The sequence below is a fragment of the Syngnathoides biaculeatus genome, chromosome 13 (genome assembly GCF_019802595.1).
Source record: "Syngnathoides biaculeatus isolate LvHL_M chromosome 13, ASM1980259v1, whole genome shotgun sequence".
Classification (NCBI taxonomy): domain Eukaryota; kingdom Metazoa; phylum Chordata; class Actinopteri; order Syngnathiformes; family Syngnathidae; genus Syngnathoides; species Syngnathoides biaculeatus.
Window position 1 is genome coordinate 15,761,775 of NC_084652.1, and position 20,179 is coordinate 15,781,953.

Here is a 20,179-nt window from a genome sequence, read left to right on the forward strand (position 1 = left end):
ATCCTGGACCTGCCTGTGTGGAATTTGCATGTTCTCCCCGTGCCTGCGTGGGTTTTCTTCGGGAACTCCGGTTTCCTCTCACATTCCAAAAACATGCAACATTAATTGGACACACTAAATTGCCCCTAAGTGTGATTGTGAGTGCAGCTGTTTGTCTCTATGTGCCCTGCGATTGGCTGGCAACCAGTTTAGGGTGTACCCTGCCTCCTGCTCGTTGATAGCTGGGATAGGCTCCAGCACTCCCCGTGACCTTTGTGAGGATAAGCGGCAAAAGAAAATGGATGGATGGATATGTGTTTATGTGGTCGGTTGATTAAAGACTCTAAACTGCCCCATGGTATGAATGTGATTGCCTATGGTTGTTTGTTTCTAGGTGCCCTGCTATTTGCTTACGACCAGTTCAGGGTGTACCTTGCCTCTCACCCGAAGATAGTTGGTATAGGGACCAACACACCCGCAACCATTGTGAGGATAAGCATTTCGATTGGTGTTTTTTTTACTTTAGATTAGTGATTTTCAGTGTTGTCCATGTACATTGGTCTCTCTTTCGTGTAATGTGAATGAGTCACTGGCCATGTTTTATTTAACTTTTAATTTCAATACATTTGGATTCATCCATCCATCCATCCATCCATATTCTTTTACCGCTTATCCTCATCAGGGTCGTGGGAGTGCTGGAGACTATCCCAGCTGTCAACGGGCAGGAGGCGGGGTACACCCTGAACTGGTTGCCAGCCAATCGCAAAGCAACAAACAGCCGCACTTACAATCACACCTAGGGGCAATTTAGAGTGTCCAATTAATGTTGCATGGTTTTGGGATGTGGGAGGAAACTGGAGTGCCCGGAGAAAACCCACACAGACACAGGGGATCATGCACTCACATTCACACCTACGAGCAATTTAGAGTCTTCCATTAATGTACCACACATGTTTTGGGGATGTGGGAGGAAAAATTACACGGGCACAGGAAAGAACAGGCAAACTCGACACAGGCAACGCCAGATTTGAACCCCGGTCCACAGAACTGTGAGGCAGATGTGTTAACCAGTTTTCTGCCATTTCACAAGATTATTTGATTTAAGAAAAAAATATATATATCTTTTATGTATAATACATTTTAATTGAATCATTTGAATCCAGTCCAATCTGTGGGTATTAAATTTCATCATAAAACTCCAACGTATTTTAATTTAGGTAATGAACTTTTTTTCAGTGGCACTGGGTGTAAAAAGTTTGACAACCACTGCTTTGAATGAATGAAAACTAGTATTGTGGGATATGTAAATCACTTTTTGGGCATTCATCGTTGAGTTCCAATCCGAGCAATTGTCTGCTGTATCTCAGGCTTTTGCCACCTGAACCTGCAGCCGTCGCAGTTCCCCCGAGGATTCGCCTTCGACTGCGACGATGTGAACTTCCCCACTGAGCAGCTCTGCTTCCTGGGCCTCATCTCCATGATTGATCCTCCGCGCGCCGCCGTGCCCGACGCCGTGGGTAAATGCCGCTCGGCTGGCATCAAGGTAATTGTTTTTGTCTTCCGTCGAGAGGAAAGGCGTTGCCTGCGGCGTCATTTAAATACTGATGCGAAGCATGATAACTCTTGAAAGTCTCCTCGCGACTCAGGGCCTGCCACATTTATATATGCTATAATATACATATAGACACTCTCATTTTATGACACTTTTGTGGGGTTGCATGCAGAATGCAAATAAACGTGGGTGGATGACAGATGTTGCATTTAAAGCTCAAGTGTGGCATGTTCAAGAGTTTCCGCACAGGTTAACGGCTTTCTGTGATCTTGGTGAAAATGAAAGTGAAGCGTGTCACAAGGTTTCCTCTGCAAGTGTTCTGCTCCGATAATACTTTGTAGGCCCCAGTTGGCAAGTTATCGTTACTGACGTGACCTGTCATGTCTGTGTGGGGCAACTACTTTTGTACAAAGCAGACTAAATACAGTGCAGTGGTGCCTTGAGATAGGACTGATTTGACTTAAGAGTTCTCAAGGTAGAAAGCATCACGTCGCTTTTTTTTATCCTGAGTTACGATCACAAATTTGAGATACGAGTGCTTTTCCTACCCACAGCAATAGACGCGGGCAGAACTTTTATACAGTACCCTCATCCCTCTGTGTCTGTCTCAATGGAGTCAAATCAGTTTTCCTTTAATTTCCTCAAACTTAAGAACAACAAAAATACTTTTCTTTTTTTTCTTGGAGTCTGTGGGGGGGACCATAGAGGAACAGATTGTTGGCAGTTCCATTCATGTTTTAAGATATAAGTGTGGTCACTGACTCAATTATAAGTCTTCCCACAAAGCACCACTGTAGTTCGTTCGTCAGTGATAAGGGAAGTTAATAATTTGCTATTGTTTTATGTAATTAGTTTTTGATTTCATAGTAATAAACTTATACTAAAAGAGCAGTTTTAAGAACATCCAGTGACACTTCATTTAGCTATATATTTTTTTTCTTTAAGATTTTTATTTTCAACTAGTTTTAAATCCATTTATATGTAAATTTACACTTCTTTAATTTGTTTATAATTCATGAAATATAAATGTAGTTTTATTGTTTAAAATTTAGTTAATTAATTTGCAATTTTATAAATGGTATTTTTATTTAGACTTTAACGTACAGTACAGCGACACAGTGGATCAGCTGGTAAAGCGTTGGCCTCACAGTTCTGAGGTTCCGGGTTCATCCCTGAACCCGCCTGTGTGGAGTTTGCATGTTCTCCCTGTGCCTGTGTGGGTTTTCTCCGGGCTCTCTGGTTTCCTTCCACATTCCAAAAATTGGACACCCTAAATTGCCTCTAGATGTGATTGTGTGTGTGGCTGTTTGTCTCGATGTGCCCTGCGATTCGCTGGCAACCAGTTCAGGGTGTACCCCGCCTCCTGGCCATTGACGGCTGGCATAGGCTCCAGCACTCCCTGCGACCCTTGTGAGTATAAGCGGCTAAGAAAATGGATGGATGGAGATATAGTACAAATATCATGCAAAATAAACATAAACACATTGTAGAAATTATATAAAATAAATGTAAAATCTAGAATAATAAACAAATTATATTTTGGTCTTTAATTTTGTAAATTTTTGTTGTTTATTTCTAGGACATTATCGACAATTTCTACTTTTATTATAACTAGATAAAATGTAATATTTTAGAATGTTTATTGTGTTGTTCCAAGTTTTATGTTTTTCAAAACAAAGAAATTCTGATTCCAGTTTCCTTTTCTCCTGTTGCCCATTTTGGCAGTAAGTAGATGCGTCTGCATCATTTAAAATGACTTAAACTCAACAGTGTACTCCATTACTGCAAGACGATACTCATCCTAAAATTTTTATATCAAAAACAACTGGGCATATCATGTTTTATACCCACTGCTGCTGCTGCGAGAGCCCTTTTATTTATTAGGGCATAGCTTTGGTCCGACATCACGGTCATTTTTCACTAAAGTAGCTGTCGCACTAACTGCTCCATTCTTGTCCATTCAGCTGACCGATGGGCCCTGAAGGGATCGTGTTGCATTAGTAGTCGTTGTATGAGACGGAAGGAAGCTTAATAATGTTGTGACAATGATGTGTGGTCAGGTGATCATGGTCACTGGCGACCACCCAATCACAGCCAAGGCCATTGCAAAAGGGGTGGGGATCATCTCAGAGGGCAATGAGACGGTGGAGGACATTGCCGAGCGCCTCAACATCCCACTCAGCCAGGTTAACCCCAGGTATGTTTGTGTATGTGTTCTGGAATTTATGGACTCACTGCCTAATAAATGGCTTAATGCCATTCATCTTTTGCAGCTGCCCCCCACCCCTATTAATTGTTAATTTTGAACTTAAAAAATGTATAAATTTTTCGAGTTTCTAGTGGCCGGCACAGCGGACGACTCTTTAGCAGTTTTGAGGGCAAAGGTTCAAATCTGGCCTATGGACTTCCTGTGTGGCATTTGCGTGTTATTTCCACGCCTGCGTGTTTTCCCTGGGTACTTCAGTTTCCTACTACATTGCAAGAACATTAATTGTAGGCTGATTATTAAACTCGCCACAGGTGTGAGTGAGAAATATTGTCCATTTGTTCCCTGCAATTCTGATGACCAGCTCAGGGTGTGCCTCACCTCTTGCCCAAAGTCATCTGGGATGGACTCCAGAAAACCCTAGTGAGGATAAGCAGTACAGAGGATGGATTCATGGATGGTGCAATTCTTGCAGGCTGAAATGCCAACATTTTTAGGCAGACAAAGATGACAGTCCATGACGTAGCTGTTCGTTATCGTTGTTAATCCATTCACTTTCTATACTGTAGCACTAAAAGTCATTTGGCTGAAGTGTGTTTGTAAGGTAAATTTAGATTTCTGTTAAGTCTCATGTAAATTAGTTACTGAAAACTTTACTCCTGTGTGGGGCCACGCAGACTGGGTGTTGCCTGGCTCTGTTTGATTGGTAAAATGGAGTCAGGTGACGGGAAGTCTCGATGACAAACCAAACTATATGTATATTATATTGTATAGCATGCAAGTCATAATACCTGTAGATAGGTCAATGTAATGGAGTAAAATTAACGTTTCTTCCTAATGAAAATACAGTCCTTGAGGCAAGTAAAATGTATGGAGGATTAAAAAGACTCTGGTAAGTTTAATTTATCCAAATATTAAAAAGTAAATGGACTAAATGTAGCTTGTTACTACCTGCCACTGTGCTTTTTGTGATGACATTTTGTGGTATTTTTTTTTCATGATTTTCATCTTTTCATTTAATCTTTTTTTTTGGCAGCCTTTCTTTGCCTTTGTAAAGCAGAATGGATTAGCCTTGACTTTGGCCGTTATACTTAACAAAATGAGATTCCCTTGCTGTATGTGTATGTGCCAAGCACGTGAGAACACGACACTTTCTACCATGTCCCACCTCCCTCTCCCAGGGACGCCAAAGCCTGCGTGGTTCACGGTTCGGACTTGAAGCACATGAGCTCTGAGTACCTGGACGACCTGTTGAGGAACCACACCGAAATCGTGTTTGCGCGCACCTCACCGCAGCAGAAGCTCATCATTGTAGAGGGTTGCCAGAGACAGGTGGGGAAGGGTGTGCTAGTGTATGTGTCTGTCGGTGTGTGCGTGTGTTTAAGTATTGTTGTTCATGTCACCCTGTTGAGAATATGGACCTGGTTTTCGTGACTGCCGTTCATCCGTATGCCAGGGGGAGGTTAAACCGATGTTGGTGCACGCTGGTTGATCTGAAAGTGCGTGGGCTTGCACCACTCCTTGTGTGTCTACAACCACCTTCATTCTTCGCCAATCAGAATGGCTCCTCTCATTCCCTTTAAATGTAGTGTAAAGTTTAGTCCCACATAGAGACATGTACAGGTATGTGCGGAAGAGTATGATGTGTAGTCACAGTGATCCAGACACGGGTGAAGGATTATCATTGAAGATGTCAGCAGATACCCTTAATAAAAACAAAATGAGTAGGTGATGACACTCGACGACTTCAGTGTCTGCAAACCTCATGAAACTTTTCCCACGCCTGATCGTTTGTGTATCCATCAGCAACCCCCGTCCTCCATAGCTGCTCCAGCCAGTGTGGTTAATTACAAAATCTACTATGATTAATAATACTAACAATGTGTCCAATTAATGTATTTCTACAATGATTCAGAGGGTCTGTTGCCCGCTGTATTTACATATTTATAAATGAAATACGACCGGCACTCTTCAACTGAGCTCAGAATTGGTCTGACTATGTCCCGGATAAATTGACTAACATTGCATGTACCAACTTTCCCAAAACTTAGACTGGGGTTAATTTTGCAAGCTACAAGATACACCAGCATTTGCACCCCATCACAGATGTTCCAGCTACAAAAATAAAGGGGTGTTTCAAGTCAGAGCCCAACACAAGTTTGTGTCTGTGATTGTGTGTGTCGATCTTGTCTGCGTGTGCATATGTAGGTGTTTAAGTTTGTGCTTGTGTGTAAGTAATCTAGTTATTCATTATTTATGGGGACTCCATTTTCGGAAAGGATCCACATAGTGTGGAACAACACAAGATATTTATAAAGACTGGACTGAGTGTGTTTGTGCATGAGTGTGTGAGTTAGAGTGTCTCTCTCTGTCTACGTGTTAAGGACCCAGAATTTTTTTTGAATTTTTTCAAATGTAGCTGCATACCAATGTGTCAATTGAATGTAAGTGTACGTGCGCACGCGTGTGTGTGTGCGCGTTTCTGATGAATGTAGTTAAATGTCGATACTGGGCATTGTGACCGATAACAGGTGTGTGTATAGTATACGCATTGATGAATAGCAGGTTGAACATAATTGTGTGTACTTGTGATATTTTAATCTATGCTTGTGGCGTACTTAAGGTCAGGTTCCAATTCCCCTCTGGACTTCCTCTCACTGTGCCCACTGACTGATTACGACTCAATTCCATTCCTCATTTAATCTCCCCCGAGACGCTCTTGAAAAGACGTTATTCAGAGGAAAGTGCAGGGGCTTAAATCACATCACTTATCTCGTGCTTCTTGACACTTTTTACCCTGTCTTGGGGCGCACAGGGGGCCATTGTGGCAGTGACGGGGGATGGCGTCAATGACTCGCCAGCCCTGAAGAAGGCAGACATCGGTGTCGCCATGGGGATTGCCGGTTCAGACGTGTCCAAGCAGGCGGCTGACATGATTCTGCTGGACGACAACTTTGCTTCCATTGTCACCGGCGTGGAAGAGGGTGAGTGATGGACATGGACAGGAAGTGACTTATGGGAGAGGATTTTATGGGAATACTTCACAAAAAATGGACTATACGTTTCACAGATCAACACCAAGTGTGGTGTGTAGGTCAGGCATGACAGGATGCATGAAAAGATTTCAAGGACCCATGTGTATCATGTGAAAGCAAGTCAGCCATGATATTTGAAGCAGTCATTGTACACCCTGTCATGTCCCCTGGAAAGTTTTAAAAAAAATGAAAAGCCCCGGTCTTAGATCAAAACAGAATTTGGTGGACCTGGGTATCATCACAGGACCCACGCCCCTATTTGAACAGCAAGTTGGCTATTGTGGTTTGAAGGAGTCATTTCTTACTCACTCACACTCTTTGGAAAATTTGAAAAAAAATCACCCCCACCAACCCAGTATCTTCAATTGACAAACTGTAAAATTGGGTGGACATGTCAATCGTAACAGGACGCACATCTCAAAGACCAATACCCTAAATTGAACAAGAAGTGGGCCATTGTGCTTTGAAGCACCTATTTCGTCTCACCCACTGGACCCCACTCCCAAAAAAAAAAAAAAAAAAAAATGGGGGCCCTGACAAATTGGATGGATATGGCTATTATTACAGGACACTTGTCTCAAGGAAATTGACCAGGAAGTCAGTTACTTTGGGTTGAAGAAGCCATTTTGCTCCTAGTTGCACTCCCTGGAATGTTAAGGAAAAAATAGCCCCCAACACGAGTTTCACCAATTGTCACAAATCTTGGTGGACACTTTGGTCTTAATGGGATGCACAAAAAGGACCCAAGGCTCGAATTGGAGAGGATGTTGGTGAATATGATTATAAACGGACATTTTTGGTGAACTTCATTACTGGAACTTTGATGATCTCGTAGGGAATTCAAACGATTGTGCCCAAATACGTAACAAATATACCAGACCAGGGAGATACCACATGAGTAGCCACTGGGTCTGATCTAAAAATAGCCCATGAGGAAGCAAGAATGAGATTTTGAAAGATGTAAACTCTTTAAGATTTACAGAAATACAGTGTGGCATTGTGATAATATCTGTTTCCTACCTTGTTAAATCACTGTGATTTAAGTGTAACATCACTTGTTAATTAGTAACTAGTCATTAACATGATCAGTGTCTTTACATAAATGAATATCATTATTTATTAATAACACGGCAATTTGCGCAAAGTTGATATTTCGGAATTGTGTATTAAACCGGTCTTTGGCTCTCAGTTTCAAAACGGTTGACCGCTGTACGCAACAGATGGGCGACGCTAAATGCGAAGAATTGTAGCCTACACCGTAGGATGTGGGTGTAGCCTTTGACACCAGTTTCACCAATCAAGATAACATTTTTCTGGGTTGTAAATGTTGTTGTACCTTTTTAAATCTTTTCAATGTAAACATACTGTCTTGAATGAGCCAGGACATTGAGGTTTTCGTAAAGTCACAATAGTGTAATGATTCTCCAGTGTGTGTGTGTGTATATATATATATATATATATATATATATATAAAAAGATCCCAGATGGCACAGGGATGTCTTGCATGAGCGCAGGCAGCGCTTGCATATTTATGATCAGGCCTCGCACACAGAGGGGACTTTATGCAAACAACAATATAAAGAGCTTTGAAAGGAGGAAAGGAGCTAAGACTTTCCACAGGAGACTGGTGTTTAATCTAAAGTAGCATTGGCCGTGGCTAATAAAGTCACTCACTCTAGAGGCAGACGCTGTGCATTTTCAATTTACTTCAAGGAAAAGAAAAAAAAATCGAGACTTTATCATGAGGAATGTTATCCCATGCTGATGTCTTTATCGCTGCAGGGAGGCTCATTTTTGACAATCTGAAGAAGTCCATCGCTTACACGCTGACCAGCAACATCCCTGAGATTTCACCCTTCCTGCTCTTCATCATTGCCAGCGTTCCCCTTCCTCTGGGAACAGTCACCATCCTCTGCATCGACTTGGGCACGGACATGGTGAGTGCGGGGAGCTCAGAGTACAGCATTAGAATAATAATGAAACGTGCAAGTCGTGAAGTACAGGCCCTCGCGCCCCCTTTTTCATGGCAAATCCTCAAAACGATCATTAACTTTGACACCGTGCTCTGTCAACATTAGATGACAAAAGCAAAAATGCTTCACAGTTTCACATCTAGGATATCTGCTTCCAATTTGGGCGAATTCCGTAGTAGGTGTTAATCAAAATATGATCTCGAGAACTTGCTCAAAATAAATACTTTGAAACAAAATAGCCAACTTATTGTTTACCTTTGGACCTGGGTCCTTAAGAGTTTTTATATGCATCATATAAATCCACACATTAATGCACACACACTATTGCACATGTCTCTATAATAGGCATGTCCACTGAATTTGGTGTCGGGGTGTGAATTATTTTTTTTTAACCAAAGTTCCAATGTGAAAAGTAGTAGATTCTCTGTACAATTCCAGGCAAGGGTCCTTTTTTTTTAATGTGCCTACTTATACTTGTGTACCAAATTCGTGTTGAATGGTGAAACTGATATCCAGGGCAACATTTTTTTTCCAGCTTTTTTTTTTCAGGAGGGTGTGACTGAGTGCGTAGAAGTTCTTCGTATCAAAAAGTTTTTTTTTGTGCGTTCTGTCATGATACACATCAATCAATTTAGTGCTGATTGGTGAAACTAATATAGGATCTAACTTCTAAAAGAATATTCCAGGATGCACGGCTAAGTGGATTTTGGGACCTGGTGTCCAGGACCCATACAATAAATACTTTTCACGAAGATAAAGGTGCTTGCAAAAATCTGAGTTTTTGGGTCTGTCGAGGCCCCCCAAAAAGCAATTAATTTGCTGCAAGACATAACAAAAAGCCGCCCACTGAAAGACCAATTTGTATTGCCATGGTAATGATTGGCAGTCATCGGAGAATGGACGGCACTTCATTAGAAACCTTAGTTAACAGCAAGAGGAGTAATACAAACTGACTGGGTGAATTTAATTTACAATGCAGACATATTCAGGGAAAAAAACAACAAACTATATGCCCGAAATCTGTTTTTCACACGTAAAATGTTTGCTTTTGCAGTATAAAAGTGTTTAACATCTCAGTGCCAGAATCAAATGCGAACTAATGAACATCCAACAAGGTCTTTGTGATTCCCTCCCTTGCGTGTCTCTTTTCTTTGCCTGTGACGGCTTACGGCCTGCAGACAAGCGCCGTGCAGACAGTCTCTGGTGACGCTGACACGGGAAGCACAATGGGGGAGAGTAAAATGTTTCAAATGTGAATGCCGAGTGTCAAGCGCACGCTTTGTTCCCACTACCGCTAATGGACGCTGGCGCGGAGCTTTCCGCTAATCCATCCCAATGACAGACACCGTTTTGTTCTTTTATTTTATTATTATTTTTTTTTTATCTTCAGGGAGCTCATATTCCAATCAGTAAGTACAATGAGACAACAGCATCACTTCAGTGAAGGCCCGCTAGATCCAGTGTATCTGCACAACCTGGATAAATGTAACATTTAATGTGGGTGATAATGGTGGTACTTTTTTCTTGGGAGCATGACATTGGGTAGACATTTTTATTATAACAGGACGCACAAACAAAATATGTTTTGGATTGAACAGGAAGTCTATCATTTTGGTTTCAAGCGGTGACTTCACAAACTCACTAAAATTACTGAATAAAAAAAACTGCCCCGTACCTCAATTTCACCAATCAACAGACTTTGGTAGACATATCTGTTATTCATTTCAATAATAAAAATACAAATGAAAAAGTCTCAAGGATCTATTCCCGACAGAAATTTGACAAGTTTTGTTTGTAACAGCCAATTTTGGTAGTTTGACAAATTGATCGTAATTCAGATTTTCCTTTTTCTTGTTGTTGCTGTTGGAACTAAATTCTATTTCAATCCATGCTACAAAAAGCCACCCATTTTCTCAAGCACTTGTCCTCATAAGATTTATGTGTGCGCTTACACTTATTGATCTCGTTTGACTTTGGGAGGGAGGTGGATTATACTCTGGACTGGCCCCAAGACAATCACTGCCTCAAAAAATCTAATACCTAAACCTGATTTTGCTGTAAAAAGTACAATATTCAATGAATTACAGTTATTAATATGGATCTTTTGTCTTTGTTAAAGGCCATTAAAAGCACAAAAGTTAAACATCATCCTTTTTACCTACTAATTATTAGGCATAACAGTGATCATATATCAAGTCCAGAAAAACTATCGTGTCCTTTTTATCAATCAGTTGATAAGTTGACATTGTAATTTTCGTGACAGGCCCACTAACTATCCTTTTATTTTAGGGGGATGGGGGAGTACTTTGAAATGCCACTAACTAGCATAAGTATGAAAGTAACTCACTTGTTTATATAATCAAATGGTATCTTGTCAACGGTGACCTTATTGTTTCTCACAGCAGGACATTTTGTTCTTGTTGATCAATATTTGTTTGGCTGTCCTGAGATCAAAGTCGCGTGTGACAGGAGTGAAGTTTGAGAAGCAGCTAAATTGTGTTTTGCATTAAAAAGAAAACAAGAAAATAAAAAAATGAAAAATAACACCTTGCCTTCAAAGTAACGCGTCAACGTGTTGGTGAGAAGCGCTGGCGGTGCAAACAGCTGGACGTCGGCTTTGAAGAGTTGCAGGCGTGAAAGATATTCCACGAATTGCAAGAAGTGAGGCAAGCGAGTTATTTTTTGTAAGTCGTATCTTATCGGACATGGAAATGCAGAGGGTTGAACTGCCTTCCCTTCACTTTGAGTGCAAGAGAACCCAACTGAGAAAGAGAAACAGAAGCCAATCCTCATAAAAAAAGATTTACATGGCAGGATGTCATCAAATAATTATCAATATAATACCTTACATTTACTGTAGATAGGGACCCAAGGACACTTAACAGTAGCTCACGGGGTCATTAAAATTGTGTCTGTATTCATACAGTATTAAATCTAAGCTTTGGGGAAGAGATGGTGGTTGACGAGTTTATTGAAAATAATTTGGAACATGACAGATTTTTGTTGAGAGATTGTACCAGAAGTGTGTAGGCAGTCCAGTTTTCTCTGTTCAGTCCAGTAGTCTTTTTCTGATTTGAGCGGTTTGCAGCACTGACAAGTTCCTTTGTCTTTTGTGATACCTGTTGAAGCCCTGACATTTTCTGTTACTTCAAAGGCCTGGTGCTATTTCAAATTTAGCACACCGGTGAAAAATTGTCAAGTAAGTTTTGGAGAAAAAAAAGATGCAAAAATCCCATGAAAAAGCAAAAACAGAAAAACAAAAACACCCTGAAATGTGACGCTACTCCAAAGGCTTCTAGGCCAAAGAACTATTGGTTGAATTTCAGCTTTTCCAGTATCCTGGTTAAACAAAAGTTTCATCTAAAAATTATATTAAAAGCCAAAGAAATCACAAACTAGAGCTGATATTTCTCCTAGGTAATGAAAGTTGAAACACTGAAATTGCGTGTTAATTCAAAGGCAAAGTTGTACACTGTCCTGCCCGGTCACAACATGACAGCTAAATTTTACTAAGTATGTTTTGCTGGAATCTACCCAAAATACCAAACAGAAAACCCAGACAGAGAAAATCATTTCTCTTTGTCTGATGGGACAATAGATGATATGCTGATATTTTTCATGACAAATTCTCACTTTTGTGATTACAACGTCTGAGTTAAAAAGTGACAAGTGAATTTCACAGGAAAATATGCAAAAAGGCAAAGAGAATGGGGGAAAAATATGTAAATACTATGAATTAAAAGCTGGAATTCTGAAATGTTGTCTCATATTCATCTTTTGGTCTGAAACCCAAATATCTTCAGTATACTACAAAAACAATGGTTTTTATCATGCCATTCCACAATATTTCGACGGGATTGCATGTATTGTTCACGGTGATTGAAATGTTGAGGTTTCCTCTGTTTTCAAATTCTTACCACCCTCACACCCCCCAAAAAAAAATTCCGGAAATTTTGTCTTCAGCAACATGAATACGAATTAAACTAAACCATAACACATCACGGGCCACATTGTATTTATGAATTTCCTCAGAGGGCCGCTACGACTACGAACCCATTTAAGTGAAACATTACATCATCTACTGTAGCTGCAAACAGTATACTCAACATATTGATGTATAACCAGTTTTGAAATCAGACGCTTATAAAACCATGTTTTTCAACTATTACGTCTCTTTTCACAGAGTTATTGGTATCTCAATGGTATTACACCCGAATACAGTTAGCAATTTTGATCTGCTTTCATGGGCCACATCAGATGATGTGGCAGGCTGGATCTCGACCCTGGGCCACCAGTTCGACACCTGTCCTTTTTAGTGTTTAGCTGCAAAAAGTAAAAAAAAAAAAAAAAAAAAGCAAACCAGAGGGCATCCATCTCACATGATGTCGGTTGGAAAAGATAAAATATTTTCCATGACTTGAATGAAGTTCATTCATAGGAAATTTGGTTGGTTTTCAACTTTAGTCATTCAAATGTCTTGAACTGTAGAATAAGTTTAGAAAAAAAGTGATGCAAATAGTCAAAGAAAAAGCAAAACATAGATGTTTGTCTTGCATGGTGTCAGTTGAAAATAATTTTCTCCAGATAATAATTTTTGCATTGACTTTTTGTGGAACGGGAGGAAAAATGACAAAGTGAGCTGTGGAACACACTGGCCTATCTGCCAGGTTGTTAGCAGTTCGTCAACAGCTTCTTGTTGAACTCTGTGGGACTACGACGGCTCTACCGAACAACACCGGTGACAACAACACCGTTGGATTCTATTTTTAGCTTCTTGCAAACAGCTCATCAAAGTGCGTGTCCCACAGTTCAGTTTACCGCCCCCACCCCCAATCATCACAAAATGTATGTACACAGACTCTGCTATTTAATCATCATAGATCAATATTGTTTTCTATTTTTTGGTGGTGGGATTACAAGTGATTTGTATTATGATTTATTTTTTAAACAAGTGTGAGGTGTCAATTAGTCTTGAGTAGGTCACAATTTGGCAAAAATTTATATATATATATATATATATATATTATATATATATATATACACACACACATATACACAGTACATATGACTGCAGTCACATAGTTCCAAATGTATACACTGGACACCTTTGAAGCCAAAAATACTTGCACGTGTTAATGAACATGAAATCACGACTGTGTCTCGTGTGCGATGTACTAACATCCTGTTCAGTTCCGTCGATTATTAAGCAGAGGTGAGCCTTACTTAGAATCTCTCCTGACTAGGCAAGCACGGTCTTCTTGTAATTATGTAACATTCTATCCTTCTCCATGTTGAAGAGACTGGTGCTTCCTTCACTGACTCCTCAGCACCACAAAATCAATCTTTGGTGACAGCATTTCTGTATTCGACTTTTCTAATGGTGAACAGGTGTCAGCGCTACAAAGTGATGTCTCCCATCTAGTGGTAAAGGTTTAACTACAAATTGAAATTGACCATGTTTGGCAGAGGAAGCATTTGTATAATTTTCCAAAATTACTAGAGAGACCACTCCGAGTGTAGGAGCGGGCCACATGCGGCCCACGCCCTGGCAGTTGCCTATCCCTGGATGAGGAAACGCATGATCCTATGTGGAACCCTGGTAGCGCTTATTAATAATTGTGGCCCCGTCCATCAGTTGAGTTCACCATCCGCCACCTAAATCTAATATGAATTTGGATCAGAATTTGAATCGAGTCTCCAATTGTTAGTGTTGAAAGTGCATCCATCCATTTTCTTGAGACAATTATCCTCACAAGGGTTATGGAAGTGCTGGAGGCTATCCCAGCAATCTTCAGCCAGTAGGCAGAATACACCCTGAGCAGGTTGCCAGCAAATCCCAGGGCACATACAGACAAAAACCATTCGCACTCACAGTCACACCTAAGGGCAATTTGGAGTGTCCAATTAATGGATGTGTTTGGGATGTGGGAGGAAACTGTATTGCCTGGAGATGAAGATGCATGAACAACGGGGGCGTGGGTGGTGCAAGTTTTTATCCTCAGGAATCATATCTTTTTTTTTTTTTTTAATATATGGACAGCACATTAAATAATAATAGTAATGTTGGGTAACTCCTCTCCCCATTTCGTTCCTTTCAGGTTCCTGCCATCTCTTTGGCCTACGAGACGGCAGAGAGCGACATCATGAAGCGCCAGCCCAGGAACCCAAAAACGGACAAGCTGGTCAATGAGCGACTCATCAGCATGGCCTATGGGCAGATAGGTGCATTTGAATGGCAGCTCTCAATCAATCCTCATCGTAACACGGTCAAAATCATTTCAGCAGTGCTTTGATAAGGTTGGAAATATTCTATTGTGATTCACAAGGTAATAAAAGTGAATAAAATTTATGCATGAGCAGAAAGCAAAAATCAACCACTAATGCAATGTTAAAACATGTAATAGTGGGAGCTCACCATTCGGCAAACTAGCAGCTAGGAGAAGACGCTAACCCAAAAGTCTCCATATTCACTCCAAACAATTCTACTCTTATTCACAACACTCATCATAGAAAAGCTACATAAAACTACATAACAGATTCTTTGTTCACAAAATGTGCCATATGGAAGCTAACTGGTTAACAAGCTGATTAATGGCTGCAAGAAGCTTCACTCCAGTTTCAACTGTAATTCAGGATAGGATTCTCACAATATACACAATAAAGCATTTTTGTTCACAAAAAGTCAGAGACAAAATTCTACCAGGTGAAAAGCATACAGGATGTAAGTTAACTGGATGGCTAACTGGTGGCAAGTTGTGAGATGCTAACGCACCTCTCTACATCTTCACTCCAAACTCTAATTCACAAGATTAGTCATGGTTGATCCACATGAAAGTTTTTTTGGGTCACTAAGTCTTGCCAGAAGATGAAGAATGAAATTTCCTTGGTTTTAGGAAAGGCTACACACAGCACCCAAAAATTAGATCCATCCATTCATTAAGCCATTTTCTAATCCCTTATCCAAGGTTGGGTCGCGGGGGCAGTAGCTTTACCGGGGACACCCAGACTTCCCTTTTCCCGGCCAGTTCATTCAGCTCTTCCAGGGGGCTTCCGAGGCATTCCCAGGCCAGCCAAGAGACTTAGTCTGTCCAGCGTGTCCTGTGTTATTCCTTGGGTCTCCTTCTGGTGAGACGTGTCCGGAACATCTCACCAAAGAGGCGTCCGGGAGGCATCCAGATCAGATGCCCCAGGTACCTCATCTGGCTCCTCTCAATCCGGAGAAGCAGTGGCTCTACTCTGGAGCTCCTCCCAGATGACAGAGTTTCTCATCAGATGAAACTCATTTCCGCTGCTTTTATCCAAGATCTTGTTCTTTCGTTCATGACCCAAAGCTCGTGACCATAGGTAAGGGTAGGAACGTAGATCTCCTGCTAAATTGAGAGCTTTGCCTTTCGACTTGACTCCTTCTTTACCACAATGGACTTATACAAAGTCCACATCACTGCAGAGGTTGTACCGATCTGCCTGTCGATCTCACATTCCAGTCTCCCCTCACTTGCTGAGGCCACCAAACTGAACCCCTCTGTGCCTCGACTCTGGCTAGAAATTCTATCCATAAAAGTTATGAACACAATCCGTAACAAAGGTCAGCCTTGATGGAGTCCAATCTTCACTGGAAACCAGTCTGACTGTGGACCAATGTGGACCAAACTCTTGACACCGGTCCTACAGGGACCGAACCGCCCGTACCAAGGGGTTCGGCACCCCATACTTCCGGTTCCGAGTAACTTGATTCCACAGTGTATACTTGAAATATGAATCTTGTTTTTATTATTTCATTCCCCCAATGATAATCAATATCAATAAGGAATTTGCTCAGTATGGATAATCAAATCAAGAGGGCTAAATTCTTATTCATCCTCATCCCTAGTTGTCCATAGTGAGTGGTGTGTGTAAAATTTTGAGTAAATAAAAAAAAAAAATCTTGGACTAAAGCTGTTAATAAAATATGATGCATCCATGAAAAAACCCTTTGTTCGCCCTATGTCAATGTGACACTAGATACATGCCACACCATCAATAAAATACTCAACAATTAAACACAGGGAAATTGATCTTCTCTGTTGACATTTACAGCAAATTGAGCGTAGTGAATGCGACTGTATCCTACTTAATCTCGGTCATGTGTACCCCAGTTGCAGCATCTCTTTCCTCTCCATGGATGTCTTTTATCTCTTTCTGGCTTGATATACAGCGGACGAGTGGCAAAATCAAAGGCTGGCGACATTTCACAGGCTTTTTTAAATGGGTCAAAAGATGACAGGGCGCCTCTGGATAGCGTACAACTTGCCGCCAACATTGAGAAGACGCAGGGTAACGCTACACTGAGTACACCGCCAAACAATATCCTCTCCGAGTGCCGTTAAAGTCTGCTGACGTAAAAACACTGAAGATTAATAACGGTGACGCTTGGAGTGGATTCTCTAGGAGGCTCTTAAACAACTTGTCCGTCACGTTAGCCCAACTGAAAATTAAAAGTGGTTATTGATTTTTGTTGCTGCCTCCGGCCATCCTAAGATCACCTGTGATAATTTATTACACTTTTTAAGTGATTGATCCCCACATAGGAGAGAACTTTAAAAAAAGTATTGGGGAAAAAGAATAGTCAGCAGCGTTCTATGTGATGACTTCATGTGGCTGAATATGAATGAAACCAGCAATAATTCACTACAATACTGTGCATGCAACGATGTAAATAAAGTATGAGCAAAAAGGCATTTGTTGGTATTAGTCAAAGCAAACTCTGTTGTGATCTAGATGACAATCGGGCTACATTTTATGACCAGTTCATGCAAAAATTTAAGAAATTCCAAAGGGTAGTCAACAGCACTGTATGGTTTGACAATATTGATCAATCATTACACTGTGCAATTGTAAATTGACATTGGATTAGAGGTGAACAAAACGTAACAAGAACACTCAGCGGCCAGTCAATAAATATCATAAATATGTACATTTGTGAATTAAACCAGCAAGAGTATTCAGTACTACAGTATCAGATGCAAATATGAAAAAAGGTGGCAAGAATAGTCAGCAGTGTTCTATACATGGCTCAGGAAATTCACTGCGTATACTTTCGAGTCACTCAGCTGACAAATGAAGTTCCATTTTCGACACTTTGTGAGGATTCTAAATGGGTTAAGTGGAATCAGTTGATTACATTCTGTTCATTTCAATTATTCCCCTGCTTCTCATCAGAGCAATGCCTCCGGAATCTCTCTCTCTCTCTCTCTATATCGCGCTATTTTATTTTATTTTTTTTTAAGTGAGCAGAATTTCTATTTAGCACTCCCTCGATCACTGGCTGATGCTGGAGCCCACTTCCGCGCCCGCGGTTTCTCCCTCAAGTCACTTTGGTTAAGCGTGTCTGCCAAATTATGACACGAAAATGCATCATTGCACACTTTGATTAGGCTGACAAGCGGAGGATCAGGGTTTCAATTCACAGCCTCACCTGTGTGGACTTTGCATGTTCTCCCCGTGCCTGCATGGGTCTTCTCCTGGCAGTCTAGTTTCCTCCCGAACGGTAAGCAGTACAGAGGATGGATGCGTAATACTACTGCTGCTACTACTACTACTTCTACTACTAATATTAATAATACAAATTATTATTATTATTATTAGAAGTAGTAGCAGCAGTAGTATTACGCATCCATCCTCTGTAATAATAATAACAGCTGGTACTACTTCTAATAATAATAATAATTATTATTATTATTACAATTCAATTTTTCCATATCTCTGTCTCTGGGGATGAAGTTACCAAGGTGGTTGAAAAGCTTCGTGTTGAGAGTGAGGTCCCCTGGGTATCTTAAATGCTCTGGATCTGTGGAGGGTGTTATGGAAGTATGGAGAACTGGACCTCCATATGACATGCTTGGTCCCTGTACGAGTGGTATTAGAGTCCACATTGTTGGCAGTAAGCCGAATAAATTTCCTGTGAGGGTTGGCCTCCGCTTTGTTACTGATACTGTTTATTACCTTCAGTGACTGAATTTCTAGACGCCACCGCTATGTCAGTATTATGCTCCAGTTTTTTGCAGATGATGTGGTTCTGATGGGTATATCAAACCGTAATCAGCTCTCACTGGAGAGGTTCACAGCCAAGTGTGAAGCGACTTAGGTGAACATCAGCACCTCCAAATCTGAGACCATGTCCTCATTTGGAAAAGAGTAGAGTACCCTCTTCAGGTCGGTGATGAGGTCCTGTCCCAAGTGGAGGAGTTCAAGTATCTTGGAATCTTGTTCGTAAGTGATGGAAGAATAGAGTGGGAAATCGACAGGGGGATTGGTGCAGCATCCACAGTTATGCGGACTCTGTTTTGCTCTGTCATGGTAAAAAGAAGAGCTGAGCCGAAAGGTAAAGCTCTCAATTTACCAGTCTACATTCCTACCCTCACCTATGATCAGGAGGTGTGGGTTGTGACCCAAAAGACAAAATCACGGACACTTCTTCTTCTTCTTTTCCTTTCGGCTTGTCCCGTTAGGGGTCGCCACAGCGTGTCATCTTAGATGAACGCATATTTGTTTGGCACAGTTTTGCGCCGGATGCTCTTCCTGACACAACCCCTTTGCATTTAGCCGGGGAGAAAAGCTTACAGCGCCTTGTATTACCAGGCGGTCTCCCATCCAAGTACTAACCAGGGCCAAACCCGCTTAGCTTCCGAGATCGGATGAGATCGGGTGTTCTCAGGGTAGCATGGCTGTAAGCGACAAAATAATGAGACACAAGCAGCAGAAATGTTTTCCTCTGCCGGGTGTCTGGGCTCTCCCATGGAGGTGACAAGATCAGTCATCTGGGAGGGTCCAGCCGCTGCTAGAGAGGAACTAGGTGATGTGGCTCAAGGATCTGCATGGGATTCCCCAGGGAAGCCTCCCTCGTATGTTTCGGGCATGTCCCACCAGGAGGATGCCCCTAGAGGACCAAGGACACGCTGGAGAGACTATGTCTCGCCACTGGCCTGGGAATACGTCAGAATCCCCCCAGAAGAGGTAGACGAAGTGGCTTGTGATAGGGTAGTCTTGGCTCCACTGCTTCAGCTGCTGCTCCAGCGACACAACCTCGGAAAGCCCCAGTAAATGAATGGATAGACAGATGTACAGTACAAATATTTTTTTCCTACATTTGTGTATTTAAATGATACCATAAAATATATTTTACTAAAGTGAAATGAAATAAATTAATGATGAATTGATACTGCAGAAACAACAACAACAAAATTGTCTGTTTCCGTGTCGGCAGGTATGATCCAGGCTCTGGGCGGCTTTTTCACCTACTTTGTCATCTTAGCCGAGAACGGCTTCCTGCCGAGCGCACTGCTTGGCATCCGGATAAACTGGGATGACCGGATGGTCAACGACATAGAGGACTTTTACGGGCAGCAGTGGGTGAGGACTCCTCTCTCTCACACATGCACACACGCACAAAGTATAT

General features: G+C 41.3%; 1 protein-coding gene and 1 pseudogene across 3 annotated transcripts in view; one reads left to right on the plus strand and one right to left on the minus strand.

Annotated features, from left to right (window-relative positions):
• LOC133511280 (sodium/potassium-transporting ATPase subunit alpha-2-like) overlaps positions 1 to 20,179 on the plus strand; it is a 79,097-nt gene that overhangs the window by 52,495 nt on the left and 6,423 nt on the right. For 2 of the 3 annotated variants that reach the window (XM_061840044.1, XM_061840045.1), the window contains 7 exons: positions 1,347 to 1,522; positions 3,592 to 3,728; positions 4,919 to 5,069; positions 6,553 to 6,721; positions 8,555 to 8,709; positions 14,844 to 14,967; positions 19,988 to 20,133. In XM_061840044.1, the coding sequence (XP_061696028.1) occupies positions 1,347 to 1,522; positions 3,592 to 3,728; positions 4,919 to 5,069; positions 6,553 to 6,721; positions 8,555 to 8,709; positions 14,844 to 14,967; positions 19,988 to 20,133 (1,058 nt within the window). Of the gene's footprint in view, positions 1 to 1,346; positions 1,523 to 3,591; positions 3,729 to 3,951; positions 4,342 to 4,586; positions 4,630 to 4,918; positions 5,070 to 6,552; positions 6,722 to 8,554; positions 8,710 to 14,843; positions 14,968 to 19,987; positions 20,134 to 20,179 lie in introns of those variants that run through there. The other variant, XM_061840046.1, reaches the window with a different exon arrangement.
• Positions 19,338 to 19,456, minus strand: LOC133511558 (5S ribosomal RNA; annotated as a pseudogene).